We start from the raw sequence: 18,169 nt of genomic DNA on the forward strand, positions 1-18,169 counted from the left end.
TATATTTATAAAGGCTGTACTGGTTTAAATAATATGCTTAAGCCTCCGCCAAATTAGTTATGTGTTATTCTTATTAACTCACATGGGTGTTTGAGCTTCACAATAAGAATTCTTATCTGCTAAGATTCTGAATCAAAGGACAGGAGTCTGAAACATTGTGCTCCTGTCTCTTTTTATTGACTCAAGAATTGTTTTGAATCGGATCAACTCTGAACCCACGTGTGACACCAAGAAGCAGAACTGAGTTGTGAGATTGCCAAAGAAGTATGCGCACTAGTTTGACACTAGAAGGCTGTTTTTCACGACACTGGCGGAGGAGGGAAAGTTTTCTAAGCTCAACCTAAATCATCACGTCTAAACACAAGCACAGCTGATAAAACTGGTTACAATCATGGCCCAGTGTGAAACGTACGCATGTGTAATGTGGAAACTTCCAGCACTCAGACGCTGGAAGTGGTTTTTCCAGTGCAGCAAGAGACTGTTTCTAGCAGTTCAACTTTTGAAATGAACAATATGGATCCTAGATGTTTCAATGAGGGATAAGTAATGTGCTTTCAAAAATGTACAAGTGGTTTGTTAACCTTTCCTTGATTAAAAACCTTTTCAGACACAAAATATTATTCAAATCAGGGTGTTTTTATGTGTCAAAACATGTCTGGGTTCTCTTTACAGTGAAGCCGCTGTCGTGTTAATGACACATTCATCTGTCTTCTCTCTCTTAGAATGCTGCCTGTGTACGCTGACCTTTCTAACTTTAGCAAAGAATATTTTAGCACAGAGCTGTGGTCAGTCCTGCACTTCACCTCCCGCTCCCAGCAGGCCAAGTCCAGTAAAGGTTAGCACTAGTGAGCGTTTGACATTTGTGTTAAAGCGCAGCCATAATGTTAAGCCAATACGACCTTGTGAATAATCTAAAGTTCAGCTGGTGTCAGTCTGCAGCCAGCTGTTGCTGCCACCTCTGTTCCATCCACCATCATCATTAACAGTGGAATCATAATTAAGCTTAACCTGAGCTCGGCTGGGGAGCGGCCTGCGGACGCTCGGCTCATTCTAATCAGCCCAAATGTCACTGCGAAGGGCGTTTAGGGATGCAGGAGGCAGAGCTGAGCGTCTGGAAGCTGAGGAGGTGTCATCTGCAGAGCGAGCGGTGTTTGTCCTGCTCTTTGCTGCACTGCTGTGACCTGGAGGTCTCGGAAGGGAGGGGGAGGGGGATGCAGGTGAGGAGGTGAGTGGTGACTCAGAGCCCTCCCTCCCTCCCTCCATCAACACAGCCCTAAAGTGTGCTGTGGATACTTTTAAAAGGACAGTTTTAGTCCAGTAACTCCAAGCTGAACTATGCACCTTGCATCAGTCCATCATTTTCAGTTTTGTGATTGACTTCCCTCCACACAGCCTCAGCTGCAGTTCATTCCAGCTACAGTCAGCTTGCAGAGACCTAACACTTGCAGCAGACAGATGATCCATCATAATCAACATTTAGTTGCCTGTGATGAAGGTAAATTATATTTGCTTGGTGTTGCTATTGCAAGCCTGGACCATACAATTGTTTGTGTGAGTGCTCAGTGATGTTGTGGACACGTCATATTTCCACAAAAACTCCTGCAAATTGCTGCAAAGCTGGGAGTTATAAATAAATAAACTCCAGTATTTCCTTTATTATAACTTATTTAGATTAAAAAGAAGAGCTATATAGTATTTCTAGGATGATTTTACGTCCTAAAAATAATATAACAGTAAAAATAATGCAGTATCTTGTGTGACTAGTAGGCTAGCTACTGGAAACTGACACTGAATATTCTCTAGGTGGATCAGAATAGAACAAAATTTCAATCCTGTCATTTACACAATCAGTCAAACAGTTAAAAAAAAAAAAGTGCAAGAAAAAACATGAAAATCTATTAGATTAGTGGAACGGCGATAGAGATTTTCCAACTCTTTTTATTTTTCCTCTCCTGGTTTGAATGCAGTACAAACTAAACAGATAAACAAAGTACAACATAGTGCAAAATCTGCTTTAAAAATCCTTGAAATCATTCTGAAATTTATGTTGATTTAAACATCTTCATTAACTTGAGCCAAAGCTTAGCTAGATAGAAGACAAGTGCAAAGCTGCAACAATGATTTGGTAAATTGATCAGAAGAAAAACATGCCGACAAAAATTTGATGGTTCAAAAATGTGAGGATTTGAGGCTTTTCTAAATCTTACATAATAGTAAACTTGACTTCCCCCCCCCAGCTTTCAGTATTGCAAACAGCTAAGTAGAAAATTAAGAACATATTTGGGTGGTTAATTGTTATTGTGAATAATTGTTAGTTACAGCCACACTGATGTGACAGCAACAAGACAGTGGCGGTTGGCTAAACAGACGCTGTGTGCAGTTATCTGACAAGCTAACATCTACACTGTCATCACTAAATGTAAAACTGTATCCATGTCTGCTGAGGCCGACACAACCACAGGATGAGCAACATGGCAGCCAGAGTGGTTTTTACTTCATCTAAAGCACTTCATACAACAGACAGCACACGGGTCTGCTGCAGTCTGGGATAATGATGTTTGTACCTGTAAAAGCTGACACAGAGAGACCTCCATGTTCGTTCTTCCTCTCAGGTGTCCAGTCCCGGGCTGTGATGGACAGGGCCATGTGACGGGGAAGTACGCTTCTCATCGCAGCGCGTCAGGCTGCCCCCTGGCTGCAAAGAGACAGAAGGACAGCTACGTCAACGGCTCGCAGTTTGTCTGGAAATCTGGAAAGACAGATGGCATGACCTGTCCGACCCCAGGCTGCGATGGCTCAGGACACGTCAGTGGGAGCTTCCTGACCCACCGAAGGTAGGCTGCAGTCTGTCACAGGGCTACACTTAGAGACAGACAACCAAGCACACTCACATTCACACCTATGGATGATTTAGAATCACCAATTAACCTCAACATGTTTTTGGACTGTGTGGGAGGAAGCCGGAGAACCCGGAGAGAACCCACGCTGCACGGGGAGAACATGCAAACTCAACGCAGAAAGATCCCGGGCCCCCTAACTGGGACACGAACCGGGGATCTTCTCGCTGCAAGGCGACGGTGCTAGCCACCGAGCCACCTTGCACAGGCTTTATCCGCTTTATTTTAATTATTGTTTTAAAACAGTGAATCCTGAACCTGCTCTTAAGCTCCAAACATAGTCTGTATATAAAAAAATGCATGTAACCTCCAGGTCTGAAAAGCAAAGCCAACATGTACCCTACACTTGCATTCTTTCTAACAGCCAGCAGGGGGCAACTCCTTTGGTTGTGAAAATAAGTCAGACTGTATAGAAGTCTAGGACAAGATAACCCTATGTCTCACTGGATTTGATACCTCAGTAAACATTTTCTAGTCTAAGGTCTCAGTCAGTAGTTTCAAATCTCCTTCCAAACAAAATGATGTTCACTTTGTAAATTATGGTCCCCTTTACAGTAAAATAGACAATAAACGAGGGTATGTTTTAGGGCAGGGCTACCTTGTGATTGACAGTTCAGTACAGTATCGTCATGCATAGGTTTTCAGTCGAACCCACCCCTGAGTTGTTTTGCCCGATTTCAAAAATCCAGGATGGTGATGGCTTCAGAATGGTAAACTACAAACCAGTGGGTGACATCACTGCCACTATGACCATCTTTACATATAGTCTGTGACTGCAACTAATGAAAAAGTAACATTTTAGGGCTAAATATCAGAAAAATTATTTGTAAAAGGACCATGTGGATTTCTCCCCTCCTACTTTATATGCTGCTAATCCTGCTGACCATTTTCCAATTTTAGGTAAACAATAGTGTCACTTCATATCCATGAAAATCAGCTAGCATAGATTGGAAACTTGTAGTAGTCAATATTTGGTTGATATGTGATTATTTTATTGCAGTCTCTCCGGTTGTCCCCGAGCCACATCAGCCATGAAGAAGGCCAGGATGAGTGGTGTGGAGATGCTGACAATCAAGCAAAGAGCAAGCAAAGGTCAGAAAACAGAACAATAGAATTTTATGAAATATTAAAACTGAGTCTAAAAAAATATCTAATGTGCTTGATGGATTCATATTTAATATTCATAATACATTTCAAAGGAGATGAGATGTTGAATTGAAAAGGGGAGAAAAAATGACGTTTTATGACTGTTGCTTGGTATAGGAATGTGAAACGTACTATTAAACATGTTTTATGTTTCAGGCATCGAAAACGATGAAGAAATCAAACAGCTGGATGAAGAAATCAAAGATCTGAATGAGTCAAACAATCAAGTGGAGTCCGACATGATCAAACTGAGGACACAAGTAAGATGGCTGCTGTGTGTTCACTGTAGCATTATTACAAGTAAATGGGTATGATACGAGAACAAAACACCAAAAATGATTATCAGTACATAGTGCTTGTATCAATTCATCTTTACATTTGCTATGAAAACAAAAACAAAACAAAGTTAAATCACTAAGAGAAGGGAGGCAGGGAGACCCACCATTAACATTTTAGTGCAATTATAATGAGGTTTTTTAGAAAGACAGAGAAAATGGCTTAAACATTCCAGGTATCTTGATGTCAGCTTGATTATTTGCAGATGATCTCGTCTTATTCATAAAAGCTCTTAAAATTACAATAACAGCTTAATGGATTATCTGAATGTAATTTAACTGCAGAGAACCAGATATTTATTAAGGATTTCTATAAGTAAAATGATGCCTGATGCTCACGACTCAAAGTAGAAGCAAATGGAGTTAATTTGCAAACATAAACAGTATTTCTGTTATTACTAGAAACTCTGATCTGCAGAGCAGTGAGCAATGCCACGGCCCTGTTGTTGAACTGATGGAGAATGTACATTAAAAAAACATTATTTGTTTGGGTTTTTATTTTAGAATTGATCCTAATTTACTCATAAGATTTTTCTTCTCAGACAACCTCTGTTTGAGCTCTCGCTGCGATCGTTTCTCTTCAATTACAATTTAATAGAGGCTATAACATATTGCCCGATAATCACTTTTTCTTGGCTGGCAGATAACCACCATGGAGACCAACCTGAAGTCCATCGAGGAGGAGAACAAGGTGATCGAGCAGCAGAACGACTCCCTGCTGCATGAGCTGGCCAACCTCAGCCAGTCGCTCATCAACAGCTTAGCTAACATCCAGCTGCCACACATGGTAAGAAAAGAATCCCAAACCAGCCCAAAATGACAGCTGTGTAGAAGAATATGTGTACGGTGTTGCGCTTAAAACAATGAACCTTTACTATAAAAACATTACAAGCTCAGAAAGCCATACTTTCATATATTTTTAGACTCATCAGGATAGCTTCAGGATAATGTTCGTCAACTTATCTCTTATATTTAACTGGCACTATGAGTTCTTTAAAGACATATAAAGAATGATTTTCCAGAGCAGCATTTTTAAAGTACATTTAGTGTTATTTGGTAGATAATGGCTCACCCGAAGTCAAACATAAATGATGAAACAAAACCATTTATCGAGAGCAACTGCAGTAAAATCTAAAATTGGCATGTCTTCTCCCAATCTGACCATTTTCCTAGAAATATTGTAATTACTGCAAATGAATGTTTTTTCAGTGTGTCTAGTGGCAAAATTGGAACTTTCCAAAGGGCTAGAAATGTGTCTCCATTTTACCATTGTTTATTCTAATATCCTTAAAGATAACAGAAGTCATTAGAGTCCACACAAGCTAAGACTAAAATCCTTTACTACAGCAGAAACTTGAAATAATGTAAACTTTCTTATTATTGTATTTTGTTCAGTTTTACTTATGAGGGTGTTTGGAGCTTCTATTGGATGTTTGTCTGTTTCATAGTTAATGTGCTAAAATGTTTTTGTGGGACGATAAAGATTTGAACTCGCCTGAGATCAGCGAACATCTGCTCACAATTTTAACGCAGGGACGTGTAAAAGTCTGTTTCTGTAGCGACACTCAGGTTTTTCTTCATCTGCTTCTTTCTGTTCGCCACCTTCTTTTTTTTCCCAGCAGTTCATGCTGTGCTTCTTCTGTGCTTTACAACGCCTCACAGATTTTCACATAAAGAAACGGCCCCGTTGTTTTTTTTTTTTGGTTGGGTTTGAGTGAAGTGCTCGTGGCTGTTTTGACGTCATGTTGTCTCAGTGTTGGAAGAAGACTGGGGCTAATTGGATAATCTCTCTTAAACCGGTACAAACCCGAGGTGCTTGATAACTGGACTCTCAGCTTTCTTTCCTTCTTCCTTTAATGAGCAGGACCGCTTCATATCAAGTGTAAGAAAAATGTCCGTCTTAACAAGGAATTGAATGGAAATATACGAAGCAGAACCTAAAGCTTTGTTCACAATGCGGGACTTCATTTACAGATCCAAATCTTTGGCTATATTTTATTTCTTTGTCTAACTGTTCAGATCCACTGTGAGATATAATTAATCTGTACATAAGATTTCTGTATGTCTGTACTAAAAGTTCTAAGTCAGAAATCCCAAACGACGTCACATCCATTTATGTTTCAGTCTGGTTCATTTCCAGTTGATGCCAAATTAAAGGCATTGACATCTGTTCTAACAGTTGTCCATTATTTATAGTCATGATATGCAATTAGTGTTTTTTTTTCACTTTTCTCTGTTCAGAAACTGTAAACTTTCAGCTGCTGTGTGAACAGAGCTTTAGGGGAAATGCCTTGTCAAAGCGGACGTTGTTTTTTTTTTGTTTTTTTTTTGTCCCCTCGTGTAGCCTAATGAAGCCTTGTGATGGCCGCTGTGTGTCTAGCGGGCTAATAGACTTCTCTGTACACCCTCTCCTGTAGAGACCGCTGCCACAGAAAGAGGCCCCAGTAAAGCATAACTGCTGTTTACAGATGCCTCCCAGAGTAAGAGATCCATTTATCCTTTATCCAATTATCCTTCTCTTCTGCACTGTCATCCCCCCTCCTATAACTCCTTTAGCTCACTGTGGCGCATCACAGCTATCCATTTATACTGCAGAATACAACCCAGGCATGTTAATAGTCACATTACTAGCAATCTACCAGAGGACAGTTCTAGACTATTACCATCTGTTGCCTTTTAAAGCTTTGCCCTGCAATGACAAAAAGCATATTGGAGAAGCTAAAGCTATCATTAAACAGAGTTTAATCCCATTAGATGGTGTCAGAATTAACTTCTGCCACTAAAATGAGGGGTGGGCGATGTGACGATAGTAGACTGTCCACGATTTTGCCCGTGATCTACTTATCAAAGGTATACAGATAACGTCATTAATGGTGCTAAATGTCAGTGTTTCATTTTAAAAGTTTACTTGCTGCTGACCAGTTAGCAACAAGTTGTCCTGACCGCGTACTGGTCTCCTCTCATTTCACTGACTTCAGGTTTGCCAGGTCTGTCGTGACGGTCCTTGATGTCACTCCGCTGCCTCTCCAGTGAGTCTCTTGTCCCACAGATGAACTCCATCTTTACTGTCTTGGTCTAGAAGGAGGGCCACTCCAACTAGAACCTGTATCTGGTGGAGATCTGGTTCATGTACCACTATGCCAAGCTCGCTGAGGTAGTACAGCAGAACAAGGACGCCGTAAAGATCGCCAGTGATGAGACAGCCGACTACTGCTGCCAGTATTCACGTTGATGGAGTTGGAGTCCATCCATGTGATGAGAGACTCACTGGAAAGGCAGCTAAAGCGCATCAACAACCACCACAATAGTAATCTGACCAACCTGAAGATAGGGAGGCATGAGATGGGATTACCGGTGTCTGGACTTCCAAAACAAGTGTTAAAGTGGCACAGGTATGGACGACCACCTCAATCCAGAACTTCCAGAAAGAAATCTAAGCACAAAGAGGATGCAGAGATTCATGAGTTGAACCTTTATCCTTGAGTTGCAGTGACAGGCTTCGTATCCAGGCAACCATATGCTCAACTAATCACGACTTTAACTAAGTCTGTTGGAGAGTTATGATTCAAACTGTGGATCTCATTTCTGCTTCAGTAGTGGTGGCTCAGTGGTCGAGGCTCTGGGTTACTCATCAGAAGGTCAGGGGTTCAAGCTGTCTGCTCCAGGGGAGCCTTCCAGTGGCGGACCCTGCACTCTGAAGCCAGTTTCTTAACAAGCTGGGATCGATGAAAACAATACATGTCAAAGTGCTGCTAGCAGTTACATACTTGTTCAAAAGATCTCTCATGATCTTTTGGCCACATTGCCCACCCCTAACTGTAATGCTAAAAAGATGGTTAGTTCTGGCAAATTAGATTCACACCATGACGAGTGAAAACATGACGAATTTGTTTAGCAGTCTACATGAAGTTGCACGATCCTGGATGTGTGGCTGATTTGGAATCAGAAAAAATATGATTGGTTGAGTTAATATGATGCAATGACTGCAAGGTGCAAACGAAACAGCAAAGATAGTTATGAATATTAAATGATTGAGGTCATTAAACATCAGTAAATAATTATGTACATTCCTAAAGGAAACTGTGCTGAAAACCCAACACCTGACGCTAACCAACAGGAATCACAACCTTAAAGTTCATATCTGATTGAAAGACAACGGATGTTTAACCCAACCAATAAAGCTTTTTTCTGAAGCCAAAGCTGCTCCAACTCTGAGAAATACCTCAACAACTAAAACTCCCAGTCGACTCAGCTGAATCTCCAGTGGTGTCTCTTTCATCCGCCCATTAACTTCCCATTAGTTTTTAACATCCTGATTTTGTCTCCATATGCTAAACATTAACCTTCCATCTACCCATCAGCTAACCATCCCTCTCCTGGTTTTTGCATGGTTTGGAGTTGCATTTCCTAGATAGGCTGATGTAGAATATTTTTAAAAATTTAGTCAAAAGGAAGTAGTGAAATTGTGAGCCATGCTTTCCCGACGGTGTCCCCTTCCTCCCCTGCTGCCCGCCTGTCTTCCAAACCTTTCCCACGATGTTTCACAGAAAATACACCGACTGCCTGTGCACTCCTGCGTGCCACCTCTAATCGGCCTGATTGTATGTTTCTTCATGGGTCTCTTTCCCCTCACAGGAACCAATGAATGAACAGAACTTTGACACTTATGTGAGTACATTGACAGACATGTACACCCACCAGGACCAGTACCAGAGCCCGGAGAACAAGGCGCTGCTGGAGAACATCAAACAGGCCGTTCAGGGCATCCAGGTCTAGCCCTGTCTGAGGCCGAAATAGCAAATGCAAAGCAAAAACAACAAAGGGAAAAAAAAAAAAAGGTGAAAAAGAGGGGATGGGTTGTTTTTTGCTGCTGTAATCTACCATAGTTCTTTTATTTCTTCTGCGGTTATGCTCTCAACTCCATGGGTCTCTTTTTTATTATGTTGATTGTTGTTGCCTTGCTTTGAAAAACAACGTTTTAAACAAGCATTCACGTTTTGTACATTTTCATATGACCTAATATAATGTGATGTACTGTTTATAGCTGCTAATGTATGCACATTCTAGTGTATATGTATGTATTTATTTATTGTAAGCTTGAATCATTTCTTATTTTAATGCGATTTACATACATCAAAAAACTGGGCGTCACGGGTTTAACAGGGAGCAGAGCGGCGAGTGGAACACGAAGCGCTATCATTTCTGAAAGGCTTTTCTCACGAGCTGTAAAACTGGAAGTTGTTCACTGATTTTTTTTTTTATTATTTTTTATTCTTTTTAATGTCTCAAAGTGGACACTAACCTTACTGTAAATCTTTAGCTAAAAATGATGAGAAGAACCAATGCTGTAAGCAACAAGAAGATTTCAAACATCATGACACGGAAACTTTCTGGTGCAAATCCCATCATCCCCCTTCGGAGTTGTTTCATTTCAAACTGTCCTGTTCTGCTTTTTCTTTGTTCATGCAAAGAACGAAGTGCGAAGAACAATGGCTACAGAAAACGTAGGAGACAATCTGCTCGTGTGAATTTATTTTAAATCATCAACTAGCTAATAGGACAGCGTGTCAGCAATATTGGTATGATAATATTAAATCGTTTCTTTAGATATGGGATGCAATCTATATGAGAAAATGTTTGGGTATATGCAATTTCTTATGAATAAAACTAGCAAAGAGCTGATAGATCTTTTTACTAACTATAAATGTATTGCGTTTTGTATAAACCTTTTACTACAATCATGTTTTAGGAATCTGACACGGGTGAAAGGACTTTGGTTCTGTCATGTTCGACTTTGCACAGGGACACCTTTGTTTCCATGTTTTGATGTTTTTATTGTCGATTAAGAGGCACTTAGCAGGCAAAAGGATCTGTAGATACGACTTTTCTTTCTAAAGGCTGACGGCTCCGCTGGACTTACAGGGTCAAACGTCCCCATTCGTCATTGTATATTGCACTCGTTCTGTAGAAAACGTCTTTCCAATCATGCATCTTATTGTCTGAGCCACAGTGGGACATGATGCCAGACGACATGATGACCAAGCACCGCTTTTTTAAAAGAATTATCTTTGTTATTGAAAAGATGAATGAAAACTGGAGCCAGCAGTCGTAACGCGATGTCTGTGCACTGAATTTGCCGACTGAGTATTTGCTCTGAATGGGCCTTATGATGACATTCGGTCTGAAATCACAGTACTGATGGAGTATGTTTTCTGAACACCGTCGATCATGCATGCACTTTATTGGAGTATGTTAAAGTATTATCACGTGGTAAAATGAAGCAAAAACTGTACAGCGAGTTTGTGGAAACTGTGACTTCGACAAGACTTTGTGCTGGCGATGCCTGTTTGAAATCAACCTGGAGTAAATTTTACTGAGCTGATGTGTTACTTGAAGGAAAACTCCCCCTCCGATCGCCTCACACTGTGGATCTCCCCCACGCCACAGTTGTGTTCTCTTTTTAAAGGCCTAAAATACTGAACCACACTGACCAACTTCTGTCTGAAACGTCACTTTTTCGGGTTTCTTCTTCAGTATGCAGTTGTGCTTTAACACATGAATGCACTGTTGCAAAAAAATAAATGATGAAATGCTAATTATATTTATCAAAAGTGAAATTTTACCACTATGTGTCAATGGAGTGGCTAAAAGTGGAGGAGTAATTCCATAAAAATCCCATTTTAATTCATGCACAGCCAGCGTTATTGTGACAGTGATAAATAGGTTCTGTGCAACCCCACCAATAAGAGAAGTTGGGATTAGCCATCCGTTGAGTTAATGGAAAAAAACATGATTTGAAAGCTAAAAAATTCTAACTTTCATAGCATTATATCACAAGGTTGAATACCATTGACGATATTATCAAAATACATTTTTTCACGGGAATGTCTAGTTGGGGGAAAAAATCTGGAATTACCAACTTCTCCATCTTTGCAACTTAATAATAGTTAAAGTGATGCAAAAGGTTCATTCACGTGGAGTTGAGCAATATAAACAGCAGTATAACGCTGGACTGAGGTTCTTCACAATCGTAACTGTCGTACAAATACCTGCGATTTGTCTTTTTCTGTTCATTTTATGCCTCTATTAGTTTTAGTTTAGCAGTATTGGCACCTTTAAACAGCACCTTTTTTGCTGCAAATCAACAAATCCTACAAGCTAATGGGCTCCTTCTTCATTTGGCTGCAGCGGTGGTGCTGTGGTGTTCTGGCTTTGCAGCTAAATCCATGATGTTAATGTCAATAGATGCTCATTGAAATGCAGTCGGTAGAATATTAGCAGTTCAGCTCATTGAGATGAACAGTTGGTGCCATTAAACCGTAGCAGAAGAAGGTTGGAGAAAAAGGTGAAAACCCTTGTGGGAAAAATGGCATTTCTGTTAGTTTTATCCAGCTGTTTTAATAAAGGTGAAACAATTCTGAAGGCTGTACAAAAGCACTGCAGTCAGCTCAAAAAATTAGCTGATCAGATTTAGGAAAGGAAAAAAACTCCCTCTTGACGTGAAACTTACTGGGGGACATTTTTACGTGAGGCAACATGGGATTGGATTGCTATGGTGCTACAAACTGTATATGGCCTGTCCTTCCTGTTTGAACCTCACTTTATTTAGAACAAAATTCATAACAGACCATTTACTGTAGTTGAGCAACAACTATCAGATATTGGATCCACTCAGTGAAGCCAGCATTAGTTTCAAAACTGATCGGACGTTGTGTATCATTCTTTTCTTGAGAAATATTTGAAGCATAACACAAACTACATTTCTTTTAACTATATTCAGGTGGAGACAAAAATGAGTGATGATATGCAGCATCGCTATAGATGGTGTACAGATATTTCCATTTGTAATTTGGGCGAACTGACCCTTTAAATTCAAGTAGCAATCTCAAACTTCCACATATATGGAATATGTCAGACAGGTTTTTAATAATTGTGGCTACATGATATGAAAGACATGCAGAATGTTAGTTGGGAAGCCTTGAAACCTCTCAAATTGCAAAGTTCCACAAAACAAAACAAACTGCAAATGGGGGGAGTTTTCCTTGAAAGATGTTTCTTCTTTGGACATTTACTGCAAAGTGTCATTCCCTGACTTTACATCTCTATCCAGAGCTTTGCGTCTGCAGCTTCCTGCCAGTAAACTACTGCATTAGATAGACTGACAGCTTGTATTTTTATTTAGTCAGTTATTCTTACTGATAACAAAGGAAATGGGAATTAAAGCACAATTCTGCCACTTAAAGACAGTCAATAGACTAGATATTGTAATATCAGATGTAAAAGCTAAACTGTAACTATTTACATAGAGAATCTCAACACTAACATGTGACATGCTAGAATGCAAAAGAAATCCATATGAATATTTGTGAAATCATCAGTTTATGAAACTGTTAGTTTCTTTTCAGCAGTGCACTGATAAGGGGTTTTTATACAACATTCGTTTTCTCTCCTTTTACCCCTTTTTCTCTGTTACTCGCAAACTTTCGACAACAGTTTTCTTACCACATGGCATGGGTTTTCGTTGATATTTTTGCTGTATGTTTAAGGTCACGAGTTGCTACGTGATATTTTAATTTGACTTGTGAAGTTTGTACAATTTTTATCATGCTGGTGTTGGCATCTCTTGCTCTGAATAAATCTTGTGTTGCAACACTGATTACGACCTCTTCTTGTTAATAATGTACAGTAGGACAGTGTCATTTGAAACAAATAAGCTTCACATTACTGTGATCGAGGTATAAATATAAAACAACTCACTGCTGGTGCAAAAACATAATCCATCAGACAAACGAGCTGGTTGACACTGACAGAAAATAGACGATCATCTTATTCTAAACCAACTACCAGCTACTTGACCAAATTATATTTTAGGTCCTACTGTCAGTGCTCAGAATATCCTTCAATATAAGAGCATTTTGAGTACTTTTATCTACTGCATATGTTAAACAGTAAAACACTAAAGTACAACTCATGCATTCAGAATGTTACTAGAGTAAATAACTATCAGTAAAATGCAATGTGTTGAGCAATGCAGAATTCCCCAGTTTATCGTGTTCACCATGATTACAATATAAGCAGCATCCCAGTGTTGTAGTTGGTTGTGGTGAAGCTAATCTTTACTGTTATCAGCAGTTGATTGATGTGATTTTCAACAATTTTGCAATTTTTTAACCAATTCCCAATTAGACAAACCTAATTTAAAAACTGCTCCATTTGACTCAGATACAGCCGCCTCTCCAATATCTAACTGCTTACTTATTATGACTAAAAGCATCAAAAACACTGTAGATATATTGAAAGGTATTTGAATTAAACCCATAGCAAACAACAAACAAAGGCATTTCAACAAAGTTTTGTGTTGGAGTTTGTGTTATTTTAAATTTTGACACCAAGATTTACATTTTTATTGCATATCGGTGCTGAGTATCTGTTATCAGTCTTCTTCATTAATAACAACAATACATCAGTTGATCTCTGACTATTATATTGGTAGTTTAATCTCCAACATTTTTTTAAAAATTCCCTCATTAAACGTTTTCTCAGTTTGAAAAACACCTAATAATATACGATTAGATAATAACTTTTCCTCAGGGTAATGCTTACGTTACTTTCCGTCTTCGGTCGATCGACATAAACAAAGATATTAATAGCCTGTCTCACAGTGATTGCGCTCATAGTCTCAGAAATGTGACGTCTGTTGTAGCACAATATGAAAACTTTACCCAAAGTCCAGAGGATCTCGAGGTGTTTCACACCAACAAGCCACCAAGCAGGGCAGCTGTAGTTTAAATCTGCTCCTAGAACAACATTGAATTGCTTGTGTGGTCATCTGCAGCAGGCACAAAGCTGGATTGTAAAACAGGTAAAGGAGGTCTGGTTGTGTTTGTGGCAGTGACATTCTTGTAATTTGATTACTGACAATTTAGGTTGGCAATGTAACCCCTGAAAGCACAAATAAAAACTGATGTGACTGTAAGACTTTGTGTTTATTATTTGTCAAGGTCTACTTTCACTACATGTGTGTGTATATACTGTTTACCAAGTGTTTATTTTTCAACACAAACTATGAAGAGAAGCTGTTTACTCTCAAACATTCGTCAGTTGGTCACTTACAGTTGGTCAGTTACAGTTAGCCACACTGAAGCCTCTCACCTCATTGACCTTTTAGGAGGAGAAACTTTAAGGATCTTTTTGGACGAGAGACTTTTAGGATACAAGCAGACTATACATTGAATGCAGTAGAGTCATCATTGTTTATTCTGGTAAGTCACAAGTTTTCTTTCTCCTGGAAATTAAATGTGGTTTTTCCTCTGTTGGGTTACATATAATCGTGTTGGTGTGATGTTTCACTCACTAAGATAATTTAACTTTGGCTATAGCTGTGCATAGCATAGCTGAGTAAAATTTGGATATTTGTCATTACATAAAGAAAAAAAAACAAAACTGAGTGATTCTGACGGATAGCCGTGATAGCATAGACAGCTGTGTTTGGCTAATTTACCTGTAGGCTAATGAACACCTTTGCCTGTTAATGGTCACACTTCTCTTTTTCTCGTTAGTTAATCTTTAAGTGTGCACCTAGGTCTGTACTTGTTAGTTTTACCACTGAATACATGTTTCCCCAAGCAAACAGCTGTGAACATCAAATGTTAACTCACCTGTCATAGACCTGTCATATGTAAAAATCTGATTCTTCGTTGTTTTTTTTCCCAGATTTTTGTGATAAATGCTGTAATGGCGGCGTTCGAATTACTGTGATTAATCTCCTGTCTTTTTACCTCTAGCCGCCATAACAGGATGCACCCCAGTGACAGCACGATGGAGACAACGGTAAGATTAGTCAACAACAGTAGAAGTCCCACTGATTCACTGAAGAGAAATCACATACCTGACTCCCTTCTCTTCCAGGATCAGATCTTGGAGGATCTCAACACAGGGATCATGGTTGCTTTGTTCGTCCATGTTTTCACCGTGGCCATACAGTACCATGAGCAGGTTAGAAGTGTTTCTGTTTACTTACTGTTTGTGTGCTGTAGGTTTGTGTGGGGCGATGCAGCACAAAGCTTGACTTTCTTTGGCTGACTGTACAAATGTGATGAGTGCTAGCACAGTTTTATTTCATTAAGAAACCCACAGGAATTAGAAGAATGAAATGTTGGGTAGTTTTCGTCTCTATTTTGTATTAATTGCTTGTTATCCTCATTGTTTCTCTAAATTTTTCACCACCTACATTTGTCTTGCACTCTGCCCTGTCTTGCTCTGCTTCCTTTTTTCTTCCCGCCCTCTTTTCCTACAGTGGCTGGTGTTGGCAGTGATGTTTTTAATCAAACTGTTTTTTCTGGAGATGACTACAAAACTGCTGGTTCTCGCAATGAAGTTATCTAGGGAGCCAGGGAAAGTCTTGGAGTTTGTCATCGTGATGATCAGGTGAACCTGATCTTTTCTTATTGCTGTGGCCTGTGATATTTTTCATGATTGATTAGCAACAGGCTAGCACAGGGGTGTCGACATCCGGTCCTCGAGGGCCGCAATCCTCCATGTTCTAGACGTTTCCCTCTTCCAACACACCTGATTCAAATGATCAGGATCGTTATCAGGCTTCTGCAGAGCTTGATGATGAGCTGATCATTTGAATCAGGTGTGTTGGAAGAGGGAAACATCTAGAACATGCAGGATTGCGGCCCTCGAGGACCGCAGTTTGACAGCCCTGGGCTAGCACAACAAAATATGGAGCCATGACATAAAGAATAATAGACACATGTTGCAGTGGTCAGCCAGAGTAACATGTTAAAATGTGTCTGTTTGTGGTTTTCAGTTTGTCGCTAGCAGCTTCAGCTCTACCTACAAGCTGGTTTTTGTGCGTGCTTTTCGTGTGTGGCTGTGGGAGGCCTCGGAGGTCATTTCCCTCACCTGAGGAGAGAGCTGCTGGTGACTGTAAGTAACTCAAATGTTACTTATTCTGTAGTTATTGAATGTTATTATTCTAATTCATTAGTGAATGTGTTAACTTAAATCTTTCAAGTATTGACAGATATTTTTTTATGCTGCCGTACAACATGCAGTCTTCACAAAAACGATCTCACGAAAATATCCCAGAACCATCACAAGACCATGTATCACATCATCAAAAACGTTATAATGACTCCAGCATATTCCGATTGCGGTAGATACATCGTTAGACGGTGCAAAAAGCAATCGAAGTTGGTGTTTTCCATGCCGAGGCACTATATTGTTTAGGTGTTATCTGCTCTCACAAGATTTCATATTGGTTGCATGCAAGGTACACAGACCTACACAGCAAGATTTCTTAAGACTGAATGACCATGTATGACACTGTGTTAGACTGGCAGTGGTTAGTGTACATGTATGATAAGGTCGTACTCAATGACATTGTGTTATACTCAGGTTAGTGTACATGACAGGGTCTTGCTCCCTGACACTGTTAACTGGTTAAAGTACATGTCTGTGTATCATGGTGCAGTACGAGCATGTAAGAACATCCCAAGTACTAGGAAATAGACGTTTTGCCAATTGTCATTTTTTTTGCCATTTGTCATGTTTTCATTTACAGTTGTATTACAGTTCTAACCAAACAACAAATGCTCAGCAGTTGATAATGTCTTGATTTCTGAAGTTCCATGAGCTTTCTCTCTCAGATAGCCTCCCATTTAAGCTTCAATTTTTCAAAGGCTTCACCCCCCTCGGTCGCTTTGCTTCCTCGACACGGTGTGCTCCCTCAGACAATTTTTTTCGAGAAAAACCGCTGCTTAGTTTTATAGCTCTTTAAGGAGTGAGTTAAATGAACAGGACAATGAGAAATAAGTAAAGTACACCAATGTGCTTCAAGTAAGCATTGGTATTACCTTTTAGAGTGTAATTAAAGCACTCAAACATACAGCCATTCCCAGATAACAACAGCTGTAACACTTTGACACATTCAAATCTCTCTCCATTCATATACATATGCCTGAAAGCGTAATATTAAACGTTCTTATGCATGAAATCCCCTGGAAGATGTATTTCCCGTTACAGCTGTTCAGTGTAGTCATCGAGTAGTGCAGACGCTGTTTCTAAAAAGAGATCTTAGATGATTTAATTTTTTTATTGTAATTCATTAACCCAACCTTTGAAACGTCAGTCCCATTGACAAAACATGCTAGTAATGTTAATAAAACTGATATCAATATTGAAATACCACTGTAACAGAAGAATATTTTAATATTTCAGAACAAACCTACTAACAATTATCTCCACCTAGGAGGAGGAATACCCACCAGCCACTGAGCAGGCCTCGCTGTGGAGCCGGACACATGCAGCTCCAGCCACGTCGCTGGCGTGACATCCAGTGATTTCTGTTTTGTACATAGTTGGTTCATTGTATCAGTTGTGTTAATAAGTTATGACACAACTTACAACACATTTGTTGTTTTCATTTGTAATTCATTCTAAATGTATTTTCTTGTTTTCTACTGCTTGTGTTTTTCGTACATCCTGTCAATTTCACTTTAATCTTGTAAATTTGTCAATTATTTTGATTTAATAAATGAAAAAAAAAAACATGATGTTCACAAAAAAATACCACTTTGACTTCTTTGCTCATTATTTAGCTGCTTTACTGTAAGTAGCTGAAAAAAATTGAATGTAATGTTGTATAACTACCAGTCCTTTGCAGTTTTAAATGTGTCAGTTACAGTGCAGTACTGACTTTATTTTCTCATTTAAATGTTGCCAAGAAAAGCAATAATTTCCCAAAATGTCAAGCTATTCTCTTGGCAGTGTTGTGAAACATAG

At 39.4% G+C, this 18,169-nt stretch overlaps 1 protein-coding gene across 1 annotated transcript in view; it reads left to right on the plus strand.

Moving 5' to 3' along the window:
• The window catches only part of myt1la (myelin transcription factor 1-like, a), a 64,041-nt gene extending 54,887 nt beyond the window's left edge, over positions 1 to 9,154 (plus strand). The window contains exons 20-24 of the mRNA XM_008299830.1: positions 2,613 to 2,834; positions 3,898 to 3,989; positions 4,200 to 4,303; positions 5,022 to 5,165; positions 9,014 to 9,154. Of these exons, the coding sequence (XP_008298052.1) occupies positions 2,613 to 2,834; positions 3,898 to 3,989; positions 4,200 to 4,303; positions 5,022 to 5,165; positions 9,014 to 9,154 (703 nt within the window). The remainder of the gene's footprint in view (positions 1 to 2,612; positions 2,835 to 3,897; positions 3,990 to 4,199; positions 4,304 to 5,021; positions 5,166 to 9,013) is intronic.
• The last annotated feature ends 9,015 nt before the right edge of the window (positions 9,155 to 18,169 follow it).

Source organism: Stegastes partitus, unplaced genomic scaffold, assembly GCF_000690725.1.
Source record: "Stegastes partitus isolate 25-593 unplaced genomic scaffold, Stegastes_partitus-1.0.2 Scaffold1470, whole genome shotgun sequence".
In the NCBI taxonomy this organism is placed as follows: Eukaryota; Metazoa; Chordata; class Actinopteri; family Pomacentridae; genus Stegastes; species Stegastes partitus.